At 40.2% G+C, this 23,892-nt stretch overlaps 1 protein-coding gene across 1 annotated transcript in view; it reads right to left on the bottom strand.

Moving 5' to 3' along the window:
• cdkal1 (CDK5 regulatory subunit associated protein 1-like 1) overlaps window positions 1–23,892 on the bottom strand; it is a 224,619-nt gene that overhangs the window by 122,601 nt on the left and 78,126 nt on the right. The window contains exons 5-7 of the mRNA XM_083525620.1: window positions 23,267–23,363; window positions 18,690–18,738; window positions 16,920–17,040 (exon numbers count right to left, since the gene is read on the bottom strand). Coding sequence (XP_083381746.1) covers window positions 16,920–17,040; window positions 18,690–18,738; window positions 23,267–23,363 — 267 coding nt within the window. The remainder of the gene's footprint in view (window positions 1–16,919; window positions 17,041–18,689; window positions 18,739–23,266; window positions 23,364–23,892) is intronic.

Below are 23,892 nucleotides of genomic sequence, written 5' to 3'. Positions count from 1 at the left end.
AGGGACCGACTGATTTCGCAAAATGTAGTTGAGTTAAAAAAAAAAAAAAAAAAAGATATGACTTTGAAATGACGGAAATACTTTAGTAAAGTACAGATATGCGGAAAAGCTACTTAAATACAGGAACAAATTACATTTATTTCATTGCTGATATTAAGTATGTAGTATTTACAAAACACATTCATATGGAAGTATTTCTTAGTGTTAGTTAAATTCTCGATTCTGATTGGTCAGAAAGTGCATCAGTGTTCTAATACTGTACATGATCATGGCTCTAATGCACAAATAAACAAACTAAAAAAATCCATAAATTTTTCTATAAGGAGTCTCCAGTTCCAGTGCTTTGTTACAGTCAGGAATAAAGCTGTAGCTTCTCAGACAAGTCTACATGAGCGAAAACTTTTTTTTTAAATTAGTCAATTAAAAACATAATTTGGGTAAGTTGCCCATTTAATTATTGCTAATGGACGGTTAGCGAGCATGAGTAAGAACTTGAATGCCTTGTTTATGGTCAGCTTTGTCCTAGCGGGCCGAGAGACTCTCAGGTGAATGAATACGTCATGTAACAAAGTGAGCTCATCGGGCGTCTAATGTGGTCTCCTCCTGTCCCTCCTCCTCTTCGTCAATCTGACAGCACTCTGTCCCTCTGTAATTGAATAATTAAAGTGTAATCATTTTCTGATCTGTGGTGCCGTGGCCTCCCTTGCTCTCACAGACGAGGAACCGGAATGCTGGTTTTTAATTAAGAGCAAATCTGAGCAGCGAGGCAGTAATCCGAGAGCCAGCAACCCCGCATGAGGTCACGATACGTGCACACAGACCTTATGAACTTCGCTAAGCTGGCAGTTTGGGAAGAGTCACGTTCGAAGTGTTACTCTGTCGCTCTTTTGTGCACTTCAGTGGTTCTTGGTTTTGTGTCTAGATTTCTTCTGGTTCAAAGCCGAGGTTGGGAAAAATCGAATTCATTAGCTAGTGTACTGGACAAGTGCAATCTTTAATGGGTTTTTGTGCAGACGTTCATTTAAATAAGATATAAAATTTTTATTTCTCAATAAGAACGTTAATTTGAACCTCAGTAAGAACTCTTTATCCTATCCCAGATGCCCACCTGTGAGGGAATTCTGACCAATCACACCCAGGAGTTCTAAAAAAATCTACCCAAACACACGCAATTCTGAAATACTTTCAACCAATCACGCCGACTCCTGGCACAATTCCTGCACAAATACTATTAATTATTAATAATGAATTATTCCTTTTTAGACTTTCAACTGACAACCTGTTTGCAGACGTCTGTGACCAAAACACCCGATAGTCCATGAACGCATTTTGTGCACCCTGGTTACTGATGAGTCCGATTGTGTTGCAAGAGGGTGTACCAACTCCAGGACCAGCGGTGCAGCGCTAATTCTTCTCAATCAAACTGGTTTCACTTTGCACTAATGGTGCCCATGGTTCTATGGTTTCAAGAGAGGTGGTGATAAACTGGCCTGCTGTCCCAGAAATCTGGAAATCAGCTTTGTTACAATGGCCAGAATGATCTATTGCTATTCCAAACGTGGGCGTGAGAGGAAGCACTTGTTAGAAATGTAATTAATATATCTGGTAAAGCTGAAAATGGATAATAAAGCTAATGAACGTGTTTGTGTTTATATCACTGCAGTCTACATTTTTCTGAATCTTTTAGGATTTTTGTCCTCCTCATTGCTTGGACTCTTTTCTAGATAGGAATATCAAGTTCCCAGACCCTTATCCTGTAATACCTCAGGACTGTTGACTTTCTCAGACTTGAAGAACGAGGACTTACCAGACCACCGAAATGTTTATTTATTTCTTCATTATCTGTTTTTTGATCTTGGGTTCCTTTGGGTTGAAGGATGATCACTGGCATTTCTTGTGATTTCATGTGGTTGTCGAGAAGTTGCTCATGATGAGTAATACCATATATGAACAGGAACCACACGCACGCAAACACACGCTCACATGTAAACAGCTGAAGCACTATGTTTATTTGTCTCCACAATTCTCTGAAACACTTCCCATCATGCTTCCTGTTTTAGGTAGTAAAGTGTGCTGTTCAGCCGCTCGTGCTTGTAGTTTTGAAGATGACGGTTAGACGTGCGTGTGGTTTTCCGTTATTTTATGCAATGAGTTTTTGATGCTCGTGATATTTCAAACCATTTGACAATAATCAAAGCAGCTGCTTCATCAAAAAGATATTTAAAAAAAAAAATAGGATTTTCTATATCTATGTATATTCAAATTGTAGCTCATCTGAAGGTGTTGTCTTCAAGTCTTTTCCATCTTCCAGATTCAGCACTTCTTGAACAAAAAATATGCTTCTTATTTTTCATTTTTTGTGCACATCACCAGGTCGGGTACTGTGTAATAGAGAAAAGCAGTGAGAATTTCAGGTACAACCGAAATCAAATTTTACTGAAGCTTTCAGAGCCCCAGTAACCAGAAGAATCATCTGCTACTGGAGGAATTCTGACCAACCCAGTTACATTCTAAAGGAATTCTGACCAATCACACCCAAGTCTGAGGGAATTCTGACTCATCACACTCACTCCTAAAATAATTCTGATCATTCACACACAATTTTTAGAAAATTCTGACCAATCACAACTAATTCTGACCAATCACAACAAATTCTGAAAAAACTCTGACCAATCACAACCAATTCTGAGGAAATTCTGACCAATAACACAAAATTCTGACCAATCACACCAAATTCTGGCTAATCACACTTAATTGTAATGGGGAATCCTGACTACACGCACTTACTCATTAAAAAAAGTCTGATCAATCACAAACATTCCTAACATAATTCTGACAATCACACAAAATTCTGAGGAAAGTCTGACCAATCACACCAAATTCTGACCAATCACACCCCAATCTGAGGGAATTCTGAGCAATTTAACCCACTTCTAAAATAATTTTAATCAATCACACCCACTGTCAATGGAATTCTGTTCAATCACACAACCTCTGAGGGAATTCAGACCAATCCTTAACATTGGCTTGATCAGAGCCATTGCTCCTGTCAACAGTGTCATTTTTGTAAAGTTGCCAGTATAATTCCTTAAGAAAACTAGAAACATATACAACTAGTTTTGCTTGTTTGTTCGATTACATTGATTGTTGTGGTTTTGGTTTGTTGACGATGTGAAAGTAATTGACAGAATGACATCACAGTGACAATCCAAACCAACAATATAAATCAATCTGCAGCCCTTTTCAAGCGCTACATGAGCTACAATAAATGAATTAGTTTCTGACTTGCAACCACTAAAAATCTGAATAATGATATGGTCTTGTGCTGCATCACTGTGGTGCTGCAGGTCTGATACTCTACTCCACTCCGTGTTTATAAAGTGGATTAACTGAAAGAAGTCTGAGCTCATGCATGGACGTGCGGCTTGCCATCAGCCTGAGTTTTAGGTAACTCTGACATCAGTTCTGACATTTGGAGGCTGAAAGCATAGAGGGGTCTTTGTGCCAGGGTGAAACTGCAAGTGGGGTTTTCCATCTCTCACATACACATACTCTCTCTCTATATAAGAGTCCAGGCTGCTTATCAGCTCACATCTCTCAGTGCTCACATTCACTCCCCAACTGATTACAGCATTATGGAGCTCATCTATGCACCGCTGACCTTCACCAAAGTGTGTGTATGTAAGTGAGTAAGTAAGGGAGAGAGAGAGAGAGAGAGAGAGAGAGAGAGAGAGAGAGAGAGAGAAACTCAGCCTTTGATGACCCAGACTCATCATAATATCATAAGTTACCTCTTAACTTCTAACACCCGTGTTGAAGTGAGTGTTTGGATTTTTGTTAGCATTGTCCTGAGCATTCTTATATTTTTACATTTAAAGTCTTGGTGGGGAAAAAAAAAAAAAAAACAGACAGTGGCATTTTGGGGGTGATGGGCTTTAAACTTGCAACATTCAGAGGTCCATCATATTTAAATACAACAAAAAAAGGCAAAAAAAAAAACCCCTCCAATAAATGCAATGTCTGTCTTTTGCCAAAACATAAATCTATTTAACGTTTAATTCTGCACTTTCAACACATTTGCTGTGTAAAATAAGTAACATAATTGTCCTGATGAATTATATCACAAACCCACTGGATGCTGATCACTGGATTTGTACTTAAACTTTAAAATTGTAAAATGTTATTATATGCAATTATATTTGTTTTGTTACAAATAAAACAAAAAGGATTTACAATCCTTGTAAACTGGTCAAATTTGATTCAAGTTTTGATTAAAGTATTATTATTAAATGGCTAACATTACACATTATTCGTTTTTATATTAAAAAACTCTCTTTTTTTATGTGATTGTTTTTCACCATTTTAACTTTTTACTTTTTTTTATATTAAATTACACAATTTAGAAAATAACGACAATAAAGTGTGACCTAAGACAGTAACCATAGTAACAGTTTGGATAGTTTTGTTTAAAAAAAAAAATCCAAGTTAAACAAAAAATTCCATCATAATAAATCGTAATAAATGTGGTGTTTGTGGTAATCGAAATCATTGTGTATGTGGGAAACCGATGGAGCTATTTTTATACATCATGAGTTGATCTAAAGAAGTCACCCTAGGCTGCAGGTCTTAAAATCCCAGAGTTCTTCCTCCTCCTCGTTCATTATTCCCAGTTGACTGATAATGCGGCTTTTTGAGTTTACGAGTGCGTCGGGGTGCTGCTTGTTTACTGAGCCCTGAAGGACCCGCAGCTCGTTTGCTTTTGTTGTGCTTTGAGATCCTCTGTGCTTTTTCGAGTAAAGGTCAGATGAACGCATCACCGGGGGCAAAATGCTTCATGAACTTTTCTCTCCCGAACTAGCAGAGCGTTTGATTCCCTCTCTAAACTCTGAGCTCGGCCACTCCCGCGCACCACAGCTACTAAAATCCAAACCGTTAAGCTCATCACAGACGCGCTGTAAAAAAACTAATCACGCCTTCCTCTTTTTTTGAGTGCTCATGTTTACTTCTCTCTGTTCTGGGGACGAGAGGTCATAACTCCTCAGTGCGGTTTAATCAGAGCTTAACCGAACGTCAATGTGAGCAAACAGTCTCCGCGTCCGCACTTCCTTTACGGATAAAGGAAGTAAAGATTTGATATTAAGTTTCTAAATAAACAGCAGTCCAAATGTCACAATCGTAGCTGTAACAGAAGAACAACTTTAAGATGAAGAATGGGAGAGATGTTAGCAGACACACCCACAGTCAAGCATGGAGGTTAAAGTTTGATGGTTTGGGGTTACGTCCAACGTCTGTGTTATTTAGAAAACAAACCGTCAGCTGGAGTGTTAACTATCATGAAATGGCCTGTGTGTGCTGAACGGCTCTGGGATGCACTGGGTTGCATAGTCAGAAAAAAATCTCCAGCTAGTGACGAACACCTTTGGCCAGTTTTACTGTCAAGATGCCAAGAATGTGCAAAGCTGTTATTCATGCTACGGGATGATTTTTTCCAGTGGAAAAGTTTGTACAACATCTGTACATTTATTTGTTATGAAAAGGTTTTGGCGCCCTTCCTGATTTCTTTTTTTTTTTGCATGTTTGTCACACTTAATGTTTCAGATCATCAAAGATAACACAAGTGAACACAACTGTGCAATATATCTGTCTTTATTTTTATTTTTTGTATTTATACATTGTGTTGTGTATATACTGCATACTGTATTATGTCTATTCTTTTATATATTTGCATTTCTTTTTCTTTGCTGCTGTAACAGAGAAATTTCTCCACTGTGGGACTAATAAAGGTATATTTTATCTTATCTTAACATGCAGTTTTTAAATGAAGGTTTTATTATTGAGGGAAAACAAAATCGAAAACTACATGGCCTGTGTGAAAAAGTGTTTGCCCCCATGTTTAAACTGTGGTTTATCACACCTGAGTTGAATTTCTCTCGTCACACCGAGGCCTGATTACTGCCACACTTGTTCACAATCAAGAAATCTCTTAAATAGGACAAAGTGAAGTAGACCAAAAGATCCTCAAAAGCGAGACATCATGCTGAGATCCAAAGAAATTCAGAAACAAATGAGAAATAAAGTATTTGAGATCTATCAGTCTGAAAAAGGTTATAAAGCAGTTTCTAAAGCTTTGGGACTCCAGTGAACCACAGTGAGAGCCATTATTCACAAATATCAATACATGAAACGGTGGAGAAACTTCCCAGGAGTGGCCAGCCGACCACAATTACCCCAAGAGCACAGCGACGACTCGTACAAGAGGTCACAAAAGACCCCAAAACAACATCCAAACAACTGCAGCCCTCACTTGCCTCAGTTAAGGTCAGTGTTCATGACTCCACCTTAAGAAAGAGACTGGGAAAAAATGGCAGAGTTCCAAGACTAAAACCGCTGCTGAGCAAAAAGAACATAAAGACTCATCTCAGTTTTGCCAGAAAACATCTTGATAATCCCCAAGACTTTTGGGAAAATACTCTGGACCTACGAGACGAATGTTCAACATTTTGGAAGGTGCATGTCCCATTACATCTGGTGTAAAAGGAACACTGCATTTCAGAAAAAAGAAATCATACCATCAGTAAAATATGGTGGTGGTAGTGTGAAGGTCTGGGGCTGTTTTGCTGCTTCAGGACCTGGAAGACCTGCTGTGATAAATGGAACCATGAATTCTGCTGTTTATCAAAAAATGCTGAAGGAGAATGTCGGGCCATCTGTTCATGACCTCAAACTGAAGTTTACTTGGGTTCTGCAGCAGGACAATGATCCAAAACACACCAGCAAGTCCACCTCTGAATGGCTGAAGAAAAGGAAGTGGCCTTTGGAGTGGCCTAGTCAAAGTTCTGACCTGAATCCTATTGAGATGCTGTGGCGTGACCTTAAAAAAGCGGTTAATGCTCGAAAACCCTCCAATGTGACTGAATTACAACAATTCTGCATAGATGAGTGGAGCAAAATCCCTCCACAGAGCTGTAACAGACTCAGTGCAAGTTATCGCAAATGCTTGATTGCAGTTATTGCTGCTAAACCAACCCCAAACAGTTATTACGTTTAAGGGGCAAACACTTTCACACAGGGCAATGTAGTTTTGGATTTTGTTTTCCCTCAATAATAAAAATCTTCCTTTAAAAACTGCATGTTGTGTTCACTTGTGTTATCTTTTTTAATTATTTTGATGATCTGAAACATTAAAGTGTGACAAACATGCAAAAAAATAAGAAATCAGGAACACAAACACTTTTTCACACCACTGTGTTAGAGAGAGTTAGAGAGAGAAAGAAAGATCAAAACAATGTTTTACCATTAGAAAATAATCGTTATGTCTCGCAATGCTGGGTGATTACTTACAGGATGTTGAAGCGATTAAGGGCTTCACTGACTCATTAGCGAACGTATTTGAACGTATATCAGTGTTGCTTGAGCTTTTCTACCTGCCTCCACTACAGAAACTCTCAAAGGAAATTTCAAATTCCTGTAAATAATGAGCTGAATCCGAAGTGTGGAAACGATGTTTTCTGAAATGGGGTGGTATGTACACTGTATACTGGCTCTTAACGTGAAAAATGCGAGGGTAAAAATAAATAAAGGGTCTTATCTACAGACGTTTCCCCAAGAACGTTCTTGCAACCTGGTAGCAACTCTTTCATGGGCCGGTACTGGTGGTTCGGCAACTCTTGTTTAGGGGACGTGCAGTTACAGGAAAGCGCTCAATTTTAGAATAGTAAGAGCACACGTTGTTTTGTAACATCAGTCCACTACCGACTAATTGAAACAGCACCAACAGCATATATATAATTAATTGTACACACTCAGGCCTGAAGGAATTAAGTTCTTGTTTGTCTGAAACAGGGAGAAGGGAAAGATGCTTTCCGGTGCATTGTTTCATTGGAAATGTCGAGTGAGACATAATAAGCGGTCACGGTGTCTGAAAGCTTGAATAAGTGATTATAGAATAGAAAAAGAAAACGGATACGAGTGTATGTAGAAGTGTCGGTCACTGTGCCTTACTGCTCCTCATCCTCTCCTCCACTCTATCACAATCAGATGATTGTTCTATTGCTCAGTTGATGGTGTAATGGGCTTGGGATGAGAGGGAAGGGTTTATGAGGAGGAGGGGGAGCACGATGATGTAGAGGTCTGTCAGGCAGCAGGCGAACGCTGACCCTTTATGGTTGACCCCTGCATCCAGCGCATCAGCTGCAAGTACACCTGTGAGGACGGCTAACCCAGTTTAGCTAGCCGAGCTGCCAAAGCCCGGCGTGTCTATTTATCTTGCGGGCATTAAGGACGCAGGAAGCGCTGGCAGATGGAGACCGGCGTCCGGCGCTGCACCGACGACACCACATTAAAGTGATGGAGGTGTGCCTGCTGGCTCCTATTTCATGCCTGACAACCTGCGCTTGGCTAAAGGCCCGATTTCAAGCACACAGCTGATCAGAACCATGCAGCGCACCCCCGGTCTCGTCCGAAATAAAGACTGAACAGAAACACCTTATTGTTCCCCGAGAGCGAATTCGGGAAGGGTGCGTCGTTCCGTCAAGATGATGCATGCTGATGGATTTGACCGTCGCACAGACACGGGTGCCGGTACGAAGCGCTGACAAACTTCTCCCAAACTTGGAATTCCGGCTGCGGCGCTCACATCGGGACTCGTTCGTCAAACGCATGCGGCGGATTTGTCCGTAAATCATTTGCAGGAGCGCTCAGTGGTCAGAAGCATCACGAAAAAAAAAAAACATTGACGCTAAACTAAACAAAAGTAAAAAAAAAAAAACAATAATAATAATAATAATAATAATAATAATAATAATAATAATAAAACTCAATTTTGAAACAGTCTTGCTAAGAGCTGAATTATAGAAAATCATCTAAATGTCATGAGAAATGACATCATAATATATTTTTCGGAAATACCGTCGTGGAGCTTTTCATCAAAACCAATGGCTGACTTGATTTTTGAAAAATTGTAAATGTTATTTAATAGATTAGTGCTGCGACAAATTCATTGATTTCAATGTATTATATTTTCATGTTCTTTTTTTTATGTGGTAGCACAATTATTTGTTTATTTATTGATTATAAAACCAACTCAAATCACACTGACTGGAAGCAGAAGTGCTGTGTAATGTTACATGTTTACTGAAATGTATCCACACATGGAATGTGCGTGAATCTGCCGAGTTTTCGGTCCTTCGGGTGAGCACATGATGTCATCCATCATCGGCGCTGGACTCGGAATGGAGCTTCCTGCTCTGCCGCTGAACGCGTGGATCTCTAATTCGACGTGGTTTTTCTGTAGACGCGGATGTAAATAAACAGCGCTAATCAAAGCGAGGCGGTGGCTCTCCTAATTAACGCTGCTCCTGATCGTCTGCGCTCTTCTGAACCTTTATGTTCCTGTGCGCGCGCGTGTGTAGACACGGAGCTCGTCGCGTACGACACAACGGGAAATGAGATTCTCTAATGAGGCGGATGATGTTCAGGCACAGCTGATAAGGACCTTGATCAGTGAGGAGGAAGTAAAGCGAGTGTGACGTTTTGGATTGATGGTGAAGCTCCAGATGGCGACAGAGATGTCGTTACCCCGGGAGACAAACGATGGGGAGAGGGGAAAAAAAAAAGGAACGTGTGAATGAAATATTGACTGAGAGCGTTGTGGTGTTAATTATTAGATGTGGGGAAGATTGTGTTGAATTGTTTAGTTTTTTTTCCCGATTCATCCACAAGCTTTTGCTCTTTTCTTGTCTGTCTCAGGGCTGATGTTTTAGAGATAGACCTTTATGGGAATGTTCTCAGACGTCTGGGTTCACCTAGAGCTGATCTACTGCCTCTATTCCTCCTTCTCGGTCTAGAAGTTCCCCTTTGAGGGCCCTGGAGGGTCACCTGCTTTCTGAGTGATTTGTCTGTCTGATTCGTTCCCAAAGGTACAGCGGTGACAAACAAGAGCTCGTGTGAGCCTCAGACTCGATTTCGGCTCACACCGAGACACGTTTTCGGCAGCCTGTGGACGGTTAAAAGCAAATTCTCAGCAAAATACTGACCAGACGGTGAAAAAATTAGGGAGAATGCAAACAGCTTTCCAGAAATTTGCACAACAGGTTCGGCCACAGGATTTCTTGTTGTAGTGTTTGATGAAAGTTAAAGGAGGATCAAATGTTCCCTAACAAGCAATGGGACAAGATATAAACACTGCGACGCAAATATCCATGTAGCATAAACATTTAATCCTTAATGCTAATAAAGGATATAGCTTACATAATGATCTTGGCATTGTGTTGCATTATTTGGTGACTTTTGACTACATCCACGACACACGATGATGCTTTTGATCCCCGTATTATTACGCCACAAAATGCGTTCCAGTTAACGGTCAGAAGGCTTTAGACGCTGATTTAATCCAATAACCTTTGTTAGTGTAATTGAAGCGACCGTTACAGCTTTTAAAAGCTCCATTTAGCTACACACGATGCGCCGTGTACCTGTGTCACGAATGAAAAATGGAGGCACGGAAGAGAAAACAGCGAGAAGATTCAGGCCAAAGAACGCAACAGAAGGTTACAGAAGTTTGGGATAATGTCAAACTTAAACATAAAGAAAATCCCATACAGTGTGTTTACCGTGTTTAGAAAATTTTTTTATTAAAGTAATTTGAACCTGATTATTATATTTAGATTTATGTATATAAATATTCTTTTTTCGTTCCATGACCCCTCGCGAGTAAAACAAACATGTGGCAATTAAATGGTTTAGTTTTCACAGATATTCTTATATGCAATTTCAGCAATAGAAATGTTTTTTCTTATTCTCGTATTTTCTCTTGTATATTTAGCATTACTATTCAATAAAAGAAAAAGTTTCTAAAGCCCTTATCCGATTACTCGATTATTCGATGGAATAATCGGTAGAATAGTTGATGACTAAAGTAATCGACAGCTAGGCTGAATGATCTGAAACATATGAAGTAATAGGCAGAGATGAGAGGATCACAGTGCACATGGACCCCTCACGGGGACGCGGGGCTGAGCTGGAGAATGTTTGCTTGTGTGTGGGGTGGTGGTGTTAATCCCAAAGCCAGACGATATTATCGGACCCATGAACATTTACCGTAATGCGGCTGGATTCTGATTGGTCAGAAGCAGATCAGGCATTTAACCAACATTCCGGAAAGGAGTCTGCAGCGTCAACAATCCAAGCTGTAGTGTTAAATTTTCCAGACATCTTCAGGAAAGCATAAAAACTGAGAAAAGCTACTGTAAGGCAAGTATTTACTGCACCCTTAAATGTGCAACATATGGACTAAACTATTGGGACGCCGGAATTTTTCCAGAGATGTGGTGTCGTTCTCCAATCTGTTACCACAAAGTTGGAGACACACAACTGATGTATTTGGATTCAATTTTCAATTAATTTGATCAAGGGGGATCAAATCTGTTCCCGAATGACGATGCCTCTGTGTACAAAGCCAGCTCTATGAAGATATACTTTACATAGGTTGGACTGGAAGATATCCTGATAAAGAGCTCTGACCTCAACCCTACTGAACACCTCTGGGATAAACGTGAACACTGACTGCACCCCAGTCTCCTCACCTCACCTACATCACTACCTGACTTTACTTACACCCTTGTGGCTTAATGAATCTCACACAGATCTCCACAAGCACACTCCAAAATCTGGTGGAACATCTTCCCAGAAGAGTGAAGCTTTTTGTAACAGCGAATAAAGAATAACTGTGGCATGGGTCCTTCAAAAAAGGACATGAATATTACGGTCAGGTTTCCACAAACTTGTGTCCATGTAGTGATTTAAACGTGTGACATGGAAAGTTCTAGTGGTGTCAGGGAAAGAAAACGGTTCCTAAACTGACTAAACCTATGACTAAACTGAATCAGCAGGAGCGCTGCGTTATACACTACTATCTCACTAGAACTGCTCGACACAACGGGGTGCGTTCGCACGAGCACACTCGCTGTAAAGAAGACTTTTTGATCCTGTAATAATAAACAAATCCCTGAAATTCGTTCATTCGTTTCTAAAATGAGTTTGATGTTTTTATAATTGATGATAAAGTAATATGAAGATAATAATAATGTATCTGCATTCTAAATCAGAACCCTATTGTTTTTAACTGCCCTGCATTACTCTTCCCGTCTCGCCTGACATCAGAAGAACCTGGTGTTCTTCTGCACAGGATAAAAACAGACCCTTAATCCGAAAAGGCTAATCAGCCCCGGCCTAATCAAATGTCCTTTCTATTCTCAGAGCCGGGACATTGGGGGGAAACAAGGGGGGATTAGTTGCGTTATCGGTCTTTCTGCGCATTTCCGATGTCCCGAGGCCTTACGAGATGCCGAGTGTTAAAAATTGTAAAAGCAGGACAGAGGACAGAAGCAGCGGAAAACTTAAAGAGAAGAGCGTAGAAATGAAAAGGAAGACGGAGAGAAAATTATTCAGTTTTTGTATTGAAATGAAACGTGTGCACTTTGTAATTTTAATTTCCCTAGGAATTACATGACGGGTTTTTTTTTTTCTTTTTTATAGGCCTGAGTGCACAGCGGAGTCGGAGCTACAGAGAAACCCGGAATTAACATGCAGCCGTCGAACAAACATGCTAATCAGCATGACTAGCCTGCCGTAAGACGTACTAAGACGAGAAGTCGGAGTTTCCACTGCTTCCGTTGCGGTGCTTTATTCCTCTAATACAACAGCAATGTGCAAACCTTAACATATTTTATTCATTTAAAACACCACCACACTGAAGCTGCATCCATTTGTAGTTACACTTCATTTTCCCTAATTAGTCTCTCTCTCTCTCTCTCTCCAAGTTATTTATTACCAAAAAAATAAAAAAATAAAAAAAATAATAAATAAAAAAAACACAGGCGGCGTAAAATCCAGTCCTAGACCTGATAAAAAAAAAAACTTTCCCTCTGGCTGGTATAAAGCTCTGACACTGGAGACTCCTTCCATTGATGTTTATTTCCTGCAAATGCAAAGTATCTGCTGTACACAGCCCTGTGAATGTCACTATAAAACCGATAACGAATTAGAGTGTTCATTATTAATAAAGCTGCGATGTGCAGCTGCGCTGCTGCCAGAGATGCTGATACAGGGAAATAAGAATCACCAATCACAGAAGTATAAAATCTATGACACCAGTTAGACATTGGGCCATGCTTTCTGGTAAATTGGCACTAGACACATGTGATGCGTGGGGTTCAATTAAAAAATTAATAAATCATCATTTAGAAATCACATCCAGACATCTGTGACAGAGAGAGCGCTAGCTAGTAGGTGGGAATTTGCAAATGTTCAAACACTTGTTAAAATTACTGCATCCTCAAGAAATATGGTTCGGCACGTCAAAAAAGAAAAAAAAGCCGCTGTGAGATTACACTCAGGGCTGAATCACTGTAACAGTGTTGAAAGTAAGAGCATACAGTAATGACATCCATGACTCAATCGCTCAACTGAGGAAATGTACCGCAGTGAGGGATTTGTAAAAAACGTGGCGGCCGCTTCCGAACTCTTCGAGTCACGATGAAAATAAACTTTCCTTCGTGAACCTAATGGCTCGTATAAACTACACTTTTACCCTGCAAACCTCTTCTGGATTCAAAATCATTACAAATGCAATCTAGAGAAGACGACGATGACAGAGACAGAGACTTTACTTTCATCCAACATGTCCTATCAAGACGTTTTAAAAAAAAAAAAAAAAGAGGAAAAAACACCTCCTCCTGTGCATCAATGCAAATTATAATTGACAAAAACGTAATCTGGCTGCAAAAGACCCTGGAGAGGCCTCAAAGCCATACACATATCCGCACACGTTTCCAAAACGGCTCCCAGAGCAGCGAGGGGTTGCCGTACCTGTGCGTCTCGTGCCACCTCAGTCTCGATCTCGTTTGTCTCTAAGCGCCGCTTTGAAAGGAGTTTTTAATTACGCAGCGGGGGAGAGAGGGAATTCGTCTAGCAGAGGGGCAAAATAAATAAATAAATAAAGCGGATTGATTGTAGCTTTCGGAAAACAAAAGCGGAAGAGACGCTTCAGTGTAAGCAAGCAAACAAGCAAGAGAGAGAAGGAGAGAGAAAGAGAGAAACGACGACGCATGTACGATTTTGCGTAGTTAACCAAACTTCCTCGTCCTCCGAAAAGAAAAACATTCAAAACCATTCTTATATAAACATTCCACTCAAGAATTTTTTACCTTCGAATGAGTCTCACAGTACTGTCTATACATGCACTAGCTTTCTATCCTCAGCACACAGACATATTCAGTGTGAACACTACAACACAAAAAAATAATACACATCTCTGAGAAGGGAAAAAACGACAACTTACGACACCAGTTCTGACCTGCGGCTTTCTAATAGCAGACGAATGCAGGGCGAACGCTCAGGTCATCCTTCCATTCTTAATTACGCAAGTAGGCTAATTCTACACTAATCCGCATACAATGCTCAATCGTTTCTCTGCACACCGTAACGCTTACGTCTCTAGTGCGCACGAGCAAAACGGCGTCGTTTCCGCCTGCTGTTTGTTTGCTTTTCCGGCTCTTTGGAACGTCGCAGGCACTTTTGTAGGCGAAAAGCTACAGTTTTGTGGACTGAAACTGCTGTCTCGGGTTCTCAGTCCAGACGGAACGGAGAGAAAAGTATGCTTTTCCGAAACTAATTAGTGTGGACGCGGCCTAAATATACCGTGTCAGTGTGTCTATAGCAAATATTAATATGAAATTCAAAGCGAAGGTAAAACCGTAAGTGCTGACAGTGTGGGTAGCGTGTGTATGACGTACAGAAGCGTTTTTTAGTGTAAGATATACAGGAAAGCAAAAGAAGATAAGAATTGATAACGTGGTGTATTAGAAATGCGTGCGAACCACAGTTTACCTACACAAAAAGCTTTTTCTCTATAATTTCAGGTCTTTTTTTTGTCTACTAGTCTGTAGTCAATACAGAACACAGTCTTGACTCTATTTAGCTCGATGCTACTTTGGTATTAACGTCATGTACGTTTTGTGATCGGGTCAGAGGATTGTGCTCGGCTGTGGTCCTCGCTCCGAGATTCCTGACTATCTCCAGCTCTTTATTTTTTTTTCCTCATTTCACATCTCAGGTCACATCTTGCTCCACACACTGCTGCCCATGAAATTAGACTCGTCTCACTCTGGCGGTGGTTGCGTTCTGTCTTGTGTGTCCCTGGAGTTCAGGGTTCATCCTCAGACTCCAAACGAGATGTTTTGACGAGGACTTTCATTACTGTGAACCTGCTGTGTGTGAGAGTGGCTTTGTCTTGTGTTTGTGTGTGTGTGTGTGTGTGTGTGTGTGTGTGTGTGTGTGTGTGTGTGTGTGTGTGTGTGTGTGTGTGTGTATAATACACACTCGGATCACAGCAGGTCACCAGCTCTAGGTGTGAGGTGAGCATCAAGTGATTGTTCGATTGTGTGTCTAATTTAGCAGCAGGGAGCCTCCAGATTGGCTTGAGGGAAAACACTGTATATGAAGCTTCTACTTGCTGCTCCAGACAAGAAGCTGGAACCTGCTACTGTTCTAGTACCTGCTCTAGCACCTGGTCTAGTTATTGCTCATTCAAATCAAATTTCCATCACTGTTCTTTAACTAACCAGAAAATCACCTGACCTTGGCTCATGTTTTCCCAGGTTTCTTTGTTGTTGGGGAAAGAAGCTCAAGTGTGCAAAGTGTATTTCTTCCTAGTAACACACTTTCTTTTTCCTGCTATACTTAAAAATGTATTTGCTTAATTCAAAATGAGCAAGTAGCAGCTTTCTGAGATCTAAAACAAGAGTTCTCACTGTGCACCCTCACAAACACCTAATTTAATGTCTGGATTTGGTCTCACACACACTATTTTGATTAAAGTACATAGTTTTTCCAGCCATATGTGTTTTTGTTCCACAAATGTGGAGGCACACAATTGTACAGAATATATTTGGATGTAGTTGCATTAAACCGCTTGAACTGGGAGACCCAAATCTGTTCCAGCATGACAGTGCCCCTGTACACAACGCCAGCTCCATGAAGATCTGCTTATAGTGGAAGATCTCCTGCTGTAGAGCTCTGACCTCAACCCTTCTGAACACCTGTGGGATGAATGTGAACACTGACTGCACCCCAGTCCTCCTCATCTCACCTACATCACTAAGCCAGGTAGGTACTAGTGGAACATCTTTCCAATAGAGTGGAGGTTATTATAAAAATCAAATGGAGACTAAATGTGGAATGGTTAAAAAAAAAAAAAAAAAACAACAACAACATGGGAATCCTATAGTTTATAAACTTTTGTCCATATAGTGTAGTGCACCCTGCCCTCATCCTCATCCCCAGCCAAAAATGGGTGGATGCTTCCTTAAAGTTCGAGTATATGTTTATAAAACAAATGTACAGTTAAATTGTACTCAGAAACGCCTAATATTTAAAATCAAAACCCGATTGAGATCCTTCTGCCCCCAAGCTGTAATTTCACTTATACAGTGAAACGTAGGAAACCATCAGACTTACAAATGAAGGCGTGGATTATGCAAATGTAGGCTATGCTTAGCCCCACCCACTTTACAGAAAACAGAGATTTTCTTTTGTACATCACTACCAATAATTCTTAGTTTGTAAATCAGGGAAAGGAACTGGACAAGTGAAACTGATAAGAAGAAAGGAAGAAGTTTGGAGTTTCCTAGAGCTTTAAAGTCAAATTCTTGTGCCAAAACGCGTAAGAAATCAATTCATCAATCCCAGAATGCATTGCTACATCCCCCACACACACACACACACAATCAAATGGCTATTAGGATTTAAATTATGCTGCAGGGAATTCTGAGAAATGGCACCATTTGCAATTTAAGCAAATCAAATGCAAAAAAAAAAAAAAAAAAGAAAGAAAAAAAAAAAGAAAAAAGAAAAAAGCTCACCCTGTATTGATGGAAATGATTTCAATCAGCGGATTCTTCCTAATCTTCGGCAAATCCAATCGAGCGCCGCCGAGCCGCTTCCCATTATCTTTCTTTAGACCCAGCAGACGTACAGAGTGACCTTCACCACACACACACACACACACACACACACACACACACACACACACACACACACACACAGAGAAACACAGTTAGCATTGCGTAGAACCTTGGAATAACAAAAACAGCCCCACGGAGGTGAAGTACTGCCCTGAATGATCCTGAATCTCTATTCCACCATCCAAAAGAAAAAAGAATGCCGTTTCAACAACAAACCCCTCGCCTCTATTCATCCACGCTACCGAAGTCAACATAAAAGCATTGTTTACGTTTTCAAAAATGATTTTTATTTTTTTTTATTAAAAAGATGCTGAAGAATAAGAAAACCTTGAACTTCTATCCCTCCAAACCTCCGTTAAGAAATTCCAAACGCCGTAGAGTCTCGAGCTGAAAGAACACGCGCGCTAACCTAAATAATTAGAACTGTCAAACTGTCTTGTCAAACTCGCACAAATCCTTACACTCGCCCATTTTTCCAGCTTCTAACATCATCACTGAGGGCAAAATGTTCACTTGCTGCCTAATATTTCCCACCTAATAACAACTCAAAGTTCTAATGTTATGCCTGGTCTGTGTATATAAGATGTATTAGCAACAATCTCTTCTTTTTATGCGTTTTGTTCAGCAAAGAAACTTGCCGCTCAGGCCTGGAGAAAAGTGTCACCGTCTTCAACCTTTTACTGTTAATAGAAATGAGGTGATAAGTTTTCATGAACAGTTCCGCATGATCAGAGTGTTAGGCGCAATAATGACTCGATGCTCTACATCGCATCGTCTCCTCGACTCTCTGACACGAGACAGTTTAGGGTTCAAAGTTAGAGCTATAAATATATAAATGTAAGTGGCGCTAGGGCTGCGTAAATACACCGAGCGAGAGAAGGAAAACGACAAACTGAGCTCTCTGACACACCGCCACTTCCAGTCTTTTTCATTCTGCTGCTTTTTTTTCTTTCTTTCTAATAAAGCGTCTGGCTAGATCAATCCGATAACAAGCGAGTCAGGAGTTCATGCTCGCGTCCAATCGCGCCGCGTTTATCGTCGGGCAAATTTAATTACGCCCTCCGCATTCAGAGCCGTGTGCCGTGAACTAATAACGCCTCCTAAATTATTCATCCAGCCCATCTACATGCAAATAGCGGCGTGTTTGAACTCGCGTGCGTGCGAGCACACACACACACACGTGTGAAAGGAGTCGTTTTCCAATCTGCTGGTTCTGTTAAAAGTCACGGTTCCTGTGTGTGAGAAATGATGAAAGGAAGAGGGGAAAAAAGGAGAAGGATTAAAAGGTCATGACTATAAAAGGTATAACTGCAGTACAATTATGAGTTTTTATAAGAATTCAATCCCAGAAAAAAATGTTGGCCTGCTAATTAGTAGTAAGTTAGAAATGTCATGTGACTGGACTCATCATCATCACCACATTCTGCTAAAGTCTAACAGGACAGAAATCATTAATAGATCAGAGACTGGGTGACATCCACATACCTGTAAAAGGGGCAGGTACACTAATTTGCTGAAAGAATCAACTGAAACGTTACTGTAAATATCAAATGAAGAAACCCTACAGCGTGTAGATCGGTCCGTCTACAGATTAGCCCAAAAGATGCTAACGGGTCTGATCAATCCGTGTGTGGATGTGAGTCGGAGATTAGATGAGAGATGACGCACCTTTCACTGCTTCATCCACCACCTCCACCACACGATCGATCTGCTGGACCTGGACACGGACGGAGCCGAGAGACGGACGGAGAATCGGAAAAGAAAAGAAAAAGAAACAGCAGCACATTTAATCATTTTAAAAAGTGGCTTTGTATATTTTTGTGTTGCTCTGCTAAGCTGAGTGGTTGTCCTAGCATTAGCTAGTGGAAAGTCCATTCTTTCTGAAGTCGCTTTAGATGGAAATTTAAACGAAAAGCGACAATGGAAAAGAGTCAATCTTGAGATAACGGTGGCTACTTTATGATTTGTGTTGTCATAGCAACATAGTATTCATTTGTTAAATGTTTGCTACATAAGCATTTGGGTTGGATTAACACTACAGGTCTTATTGCATTACCATTTAACCCCCCAAAAAACAAGATCATTTACACCTTTTACATTTACACAAGATCATTTATAGGCAGCTTCCGGCCAGTTTGTAACAGAATGTATGTACTAATAAGATCTCATCCATGGTAGAAAATAAAAGTATAAATATAGCGACACTGTTCAGCAGCAATATGAATAATGAGGATAAAGTTCCTTCTATGAAGCCACTGAATCCAGTTGTCAGCTCTCTGAGCTCTATAGGGAACGTTTTCTATGATTGATATACAACAGGACTTTACTTCCCTCACTAGAGGGAAAAACATTTTAGAAACCTGTTATTGCTGAGTCAGAGCTCATTAGGTGGAAAGGATTAGAAATTAGATTATTAGAGGGACAGCGCATGTAGGACGTTTTAGGGACAAAGTGAGATGGTTTGGACATGTGCAGAGGAGGGACATGGGGTATATCGGTAGAAGAATGCTGAGGATGAAGCCACCAGGTAGGAGGAAAAGAGGAAGGCCAAGGAGGAGGTTTATGGATGTGGTGAGTGAAGACATGCAGGTAGTTGGTGTGAAGGAGGCAGATGTAGAGGACAGGGGGGTGTAGGGGGTGTGGAGACCCCTAATGAGTGCAGCTTAAAGATGATTGCAGAGTCACTAATTTTTGCTGTGTGTGTGTTTACACCAAAACACACTTTATCTGCACCGTCTATCTCTCCTGTCTTAAAGGAAGCTAAAAAGCCTGAGAAGCTTCTGGTGTGTTTGGACTGCATACACTTGTTGATAAAGATCAGATCTCTCAGCATATCAAAGCTTTAGCTTCCTGTTTGCTTCCTAGTTCAAATATTCACTCCTGAATTCAGGAAGAATGTAGGTGTATAAAAGGTACTGTATACAGAAATACATACAGATAAGAATGCGGCCAGAATTTCAAAAGGAACCTTGTTACAGAGTTACTGATACTGACAATTGAAACAATGCAGTGCAGTCATCAGTGTGAACTTCCAGAACACCTCTTTACTCGAACAGATATCAGGGTGGATACATACTTTAGAAATTAAACGTTAACTTCAAAATTATTGGCGCCCTTCAAGAGAAAATGATTCAACATGAAAGAAAATTGCCAGTGTTCTGTTACTTGGGTTCCAAGGTTTGATTGGACAGGACAATGGCCAAAAATCCTATAATGCTTTGTGAGGTAAAGTCAATTCCCAGGCTCTATTCACACAAGTACTGTACTGCATATACTTTTTCATGACGATTAGATTTTAGCCTTATGATATTTTACTGGATGAAAAGATGAAATGCAAATGTGATTGCTTTAAATTACAGCCCAAAACTGATAAATATTAAAATGATTTTTCCAGTTGACGTACCATAAAATATAGAAAAACGTCCAGTGCTGAGAATACAGCTGGGATAAAACCACTATTTTGAACAAATAATCAATTTGGGGGGAAAAAATTAATAAATACAATGTAAAACATATAAATAGATTCCCAAATATCTTTCCGAAAGGATCTTATAAAATGAATTCCTTTTATCTTTCAATGTCCAAGGAACCGTCTTCTGGTCGATATTGACTCTCTGGCGTTAGAATCGGTGTAGTTATTTAAGACGTATTAGAGAAGGTGAATGAAATGTAGCCCGGAACTCAATGCAGTCCGGTGTCGAGTAACCTAGCGACAGTTTCTAAAGCACGGAATAAGCGCAACGTTCCAGTGCAAGAAAAATTGAGGAAAAGCAGTAAAGTGCCTCACTCTTGCTGTCATATTTTTCTTTGGCTGTGCTCATTTGTGCACGGGGACCGCCGCAGCGCTAGAGGCAAACGTGCTGCAATTGCGCTCCGTCTCCTACGGCTAAATAGGCAGGCATACGGTCCCGTCATTCAATCTGTCGCTCTTTCCAACCCGCGGGGTAATTACTGCTGCCCCACAGACAGCGAAAGGCACCGGAGACCCTCCGCCATTTATATGCATGAGGACTGAAGAAATCCATATCGATATGATGGTAAATTGCAGATGGAGAGTAAAGTTTGGGAGCAGGAACCCTGCAGGACCCGGGGGCACCGCTGTGAGTTCTGAACGCTCGCAATTTTAACACGTGCATTCTTCTGTCAGGACGAAGCAGTGTAAGTTCTGGTAAAAGAACGAGAGAGGCAGAGGATCGGTCCAAAAGGTAGCAGAGTTTTGGTCTGAGGCCTGAACAGATGTTTGTGGATTTTAAGTTCTAAGCCCCAGAAGGGCATTCAGAGTTCTGGCTCTCTCTTGTGCAAGCCGAGTGTTGCCCCTGCCGTTTGGGAAGCAGTGGCCCGAGAGATGACCGCCTCCACCTCCACCTCCACTTCCCCACTGCTCCACCGATCGATAGCTCTTTCAGGACGGTACTTACCGCCTTTCTTTTACCTTCAATCAAAAGAGAAAAAAAAATAATGAAACACAGGGCAGGTGGTACGACCCTGCTGGGGTTGAAGAGGTTTTCAAGTGTCCACTGTCTCCACTGGACCCCTCGTGACAGACCCCAAAACTCAGTGACACAGCGGCAATTATTGAGACAAGAAAGCAGGGGAGGAACTAGCACACAAAAGGTGGAAGTTTTTTTTCTCTTTGCTTCCATATAAAAGAAAGGAACTGAAAAAATAAATAGATGGATAAATAAATAAAAGCAATTCCTTGGTGAATTCTCTGAGCAAGAAAGGATTGAGAGGTCAATATTTCTAAAATGATCCCTCTCTTTTAAAGGGACAATAGTCTAGATCCCTCTCTCTCTCTCTCGGGACAGGAGTGTGCTGGCAAAGAAAAAGTACATCCTCCATAATTATTGGCATGTTTTAATAAAAATAATAAGGAACAATCGGATCCAAAGAACAACCTTTGTGCTATATAAAAAAATACATAAATAAATAAATAAATAAAAAGCGCTCTCATTGCTACCTACTTGTGCTTGTGTTTGCAAATCGACTCTCAGGCACAACTAATGGCACCCTAAACAAAAAGTCATTCTTAAAATTTATATTTTCGATTTTTGATAAAAGAAAAAAGCGACTGAATTAGCTTTCAAAATCGGCTTCGGCTTTCATGAGAATCTCAGGAATAAATAATATCTTTATTCACAGTCATTTTGTTAGTACCGTTAACCACGGCTTGTTTCCTTGGGGTATAACTAAAAGGTTGCAAACGTGTAAAATCCGTTCCTCATTTATTACACCATGGGGGGGAGCCAAAGAACATTGATAATAAAAGAGACAGATGGCTGTTCTTGACCCTTTTGACCTCTTACGCGCATCAGACAATGCACATAAACATATAGGGTTAGGGTAGGGTATTACAAAAAAGAAATAAAAAGAGAAGGTTATGAAGGACAGAAGGAGAAGTCGTCTCCGGGTAAGAAAGGTTCCTGGCGGCCGCGCAATCGCAGCGTCATGTAGGTCGGCGGTGTGAGAGTTTTAATTATTTAGTTCTAAAAATTGCTTTTTCACCTGTTTAACATGTACACAGAAGCTTTAATTAGACGGAATTATAGATGATTCTGTCCTGTTTGCCTCTTTAACCAGAGCTGGAAGTAATTAAACCTCGCCTCGTTCATTACTGAGCTTTTCTGCCCAATAAACACAAACTCCGCACGCCGCCTTAAACACCGCCGCATAAATAATGTAATTAGACGCAATAAACAGGGATTCTGGGGTAAAGCGAGACTCCGCTGGAGGACTGAAGGCCTGTTGATCAGAAGCTTGATTTCCTTCTTTTTTTTGTGTGTATGTTTGTGTTTGTTTATTTGCACAGGGATCATATTACGCGCTGATTAGCTCGGCAGAAGAAAATCTGAGGCGAAGTGCGCTGGGTTTGGGAATAAAAAAACTCCTCGGTGGAGAACGCAAAGCAGGAGGCCTATTTGCATAAGGTGATTTCTCAACGGTACAGAAAGTGTAACCTTCTCGGTTCTCGGTGGACGTTATGGATGATTAGAATGACACAAAAAACACAAATGGACTGAAGTCATGCTACATAGTAATGAAGATGTTCTATAGGAGGAACGGTTTTAATCATGGTGCTGTAATGAAATTCTCATTTTCTTTTGTTTGCACAACTGAGGTACAAATTATGGGTGTATCATATGATATTTCTGTCCCATTTCCACCTCTAATTAGCGCAGGAATGTACACTAGATTTCATCTTGCACTGTTTCATTAATAAAGTACTAGAAACTTCACAATCTTACCCCGATAATGCTCAGGCCCTTGAGGTAGTCCATCCTAGGCTGAGCCTGAGGAACACATCCTGCAACCACCACCTTCTTATTTTGCTCCTGAGCCTTTCTGAGAGAGAGAGAGAGAGAGAGAGAGAGAGAGAGAGAGAGAGAGAGAGAGGAAAAGATATATATAATTGACTGTAAAAGCTGTAGTTCTCCTTAGATGTTCACATTTTATTCTTGATTTTTAAAACTTTTTTAAACCAAGAAAACGGAAACTTGAATGTGACAGTTATATATACAGTACAGACCAAAAGTTATATATATATATATATATATATATATATATATATATATATATATATATATATAAATAAAAACTTTTGGTCTGTACTGTGTATATATATATATATATATATATATATATATATATATATATATATATATATATATATATATTATATATACAGTACAGACCAAAAGTTTATATATATATACAGTACAGACCAAAAGTTTATATATATATACAGTACAGACCAAAAGTTTATATATATATATACAGTACAGACCAAAAGTTTATATATATATACAGTACAGACCAAAAGTTTATATATATATATTATATATACAGTACAGACCAAAAGTTTATATATATA

This window comes from Silurus aristotelis (genome assembly GCF_946808225.1).
Source record: "Silurus aristotelis genome assembly, chromosome: 1".
Taxonomy (NCBI): Eukaryota; Metazoa; Chordata; class Actinopteri; order Siluriformes; family Siluridae; genus Silurus; species Silurus aristotelis.
This window is presented reverse-complemented; position numbering and strand designations above follow the sequence as displayed.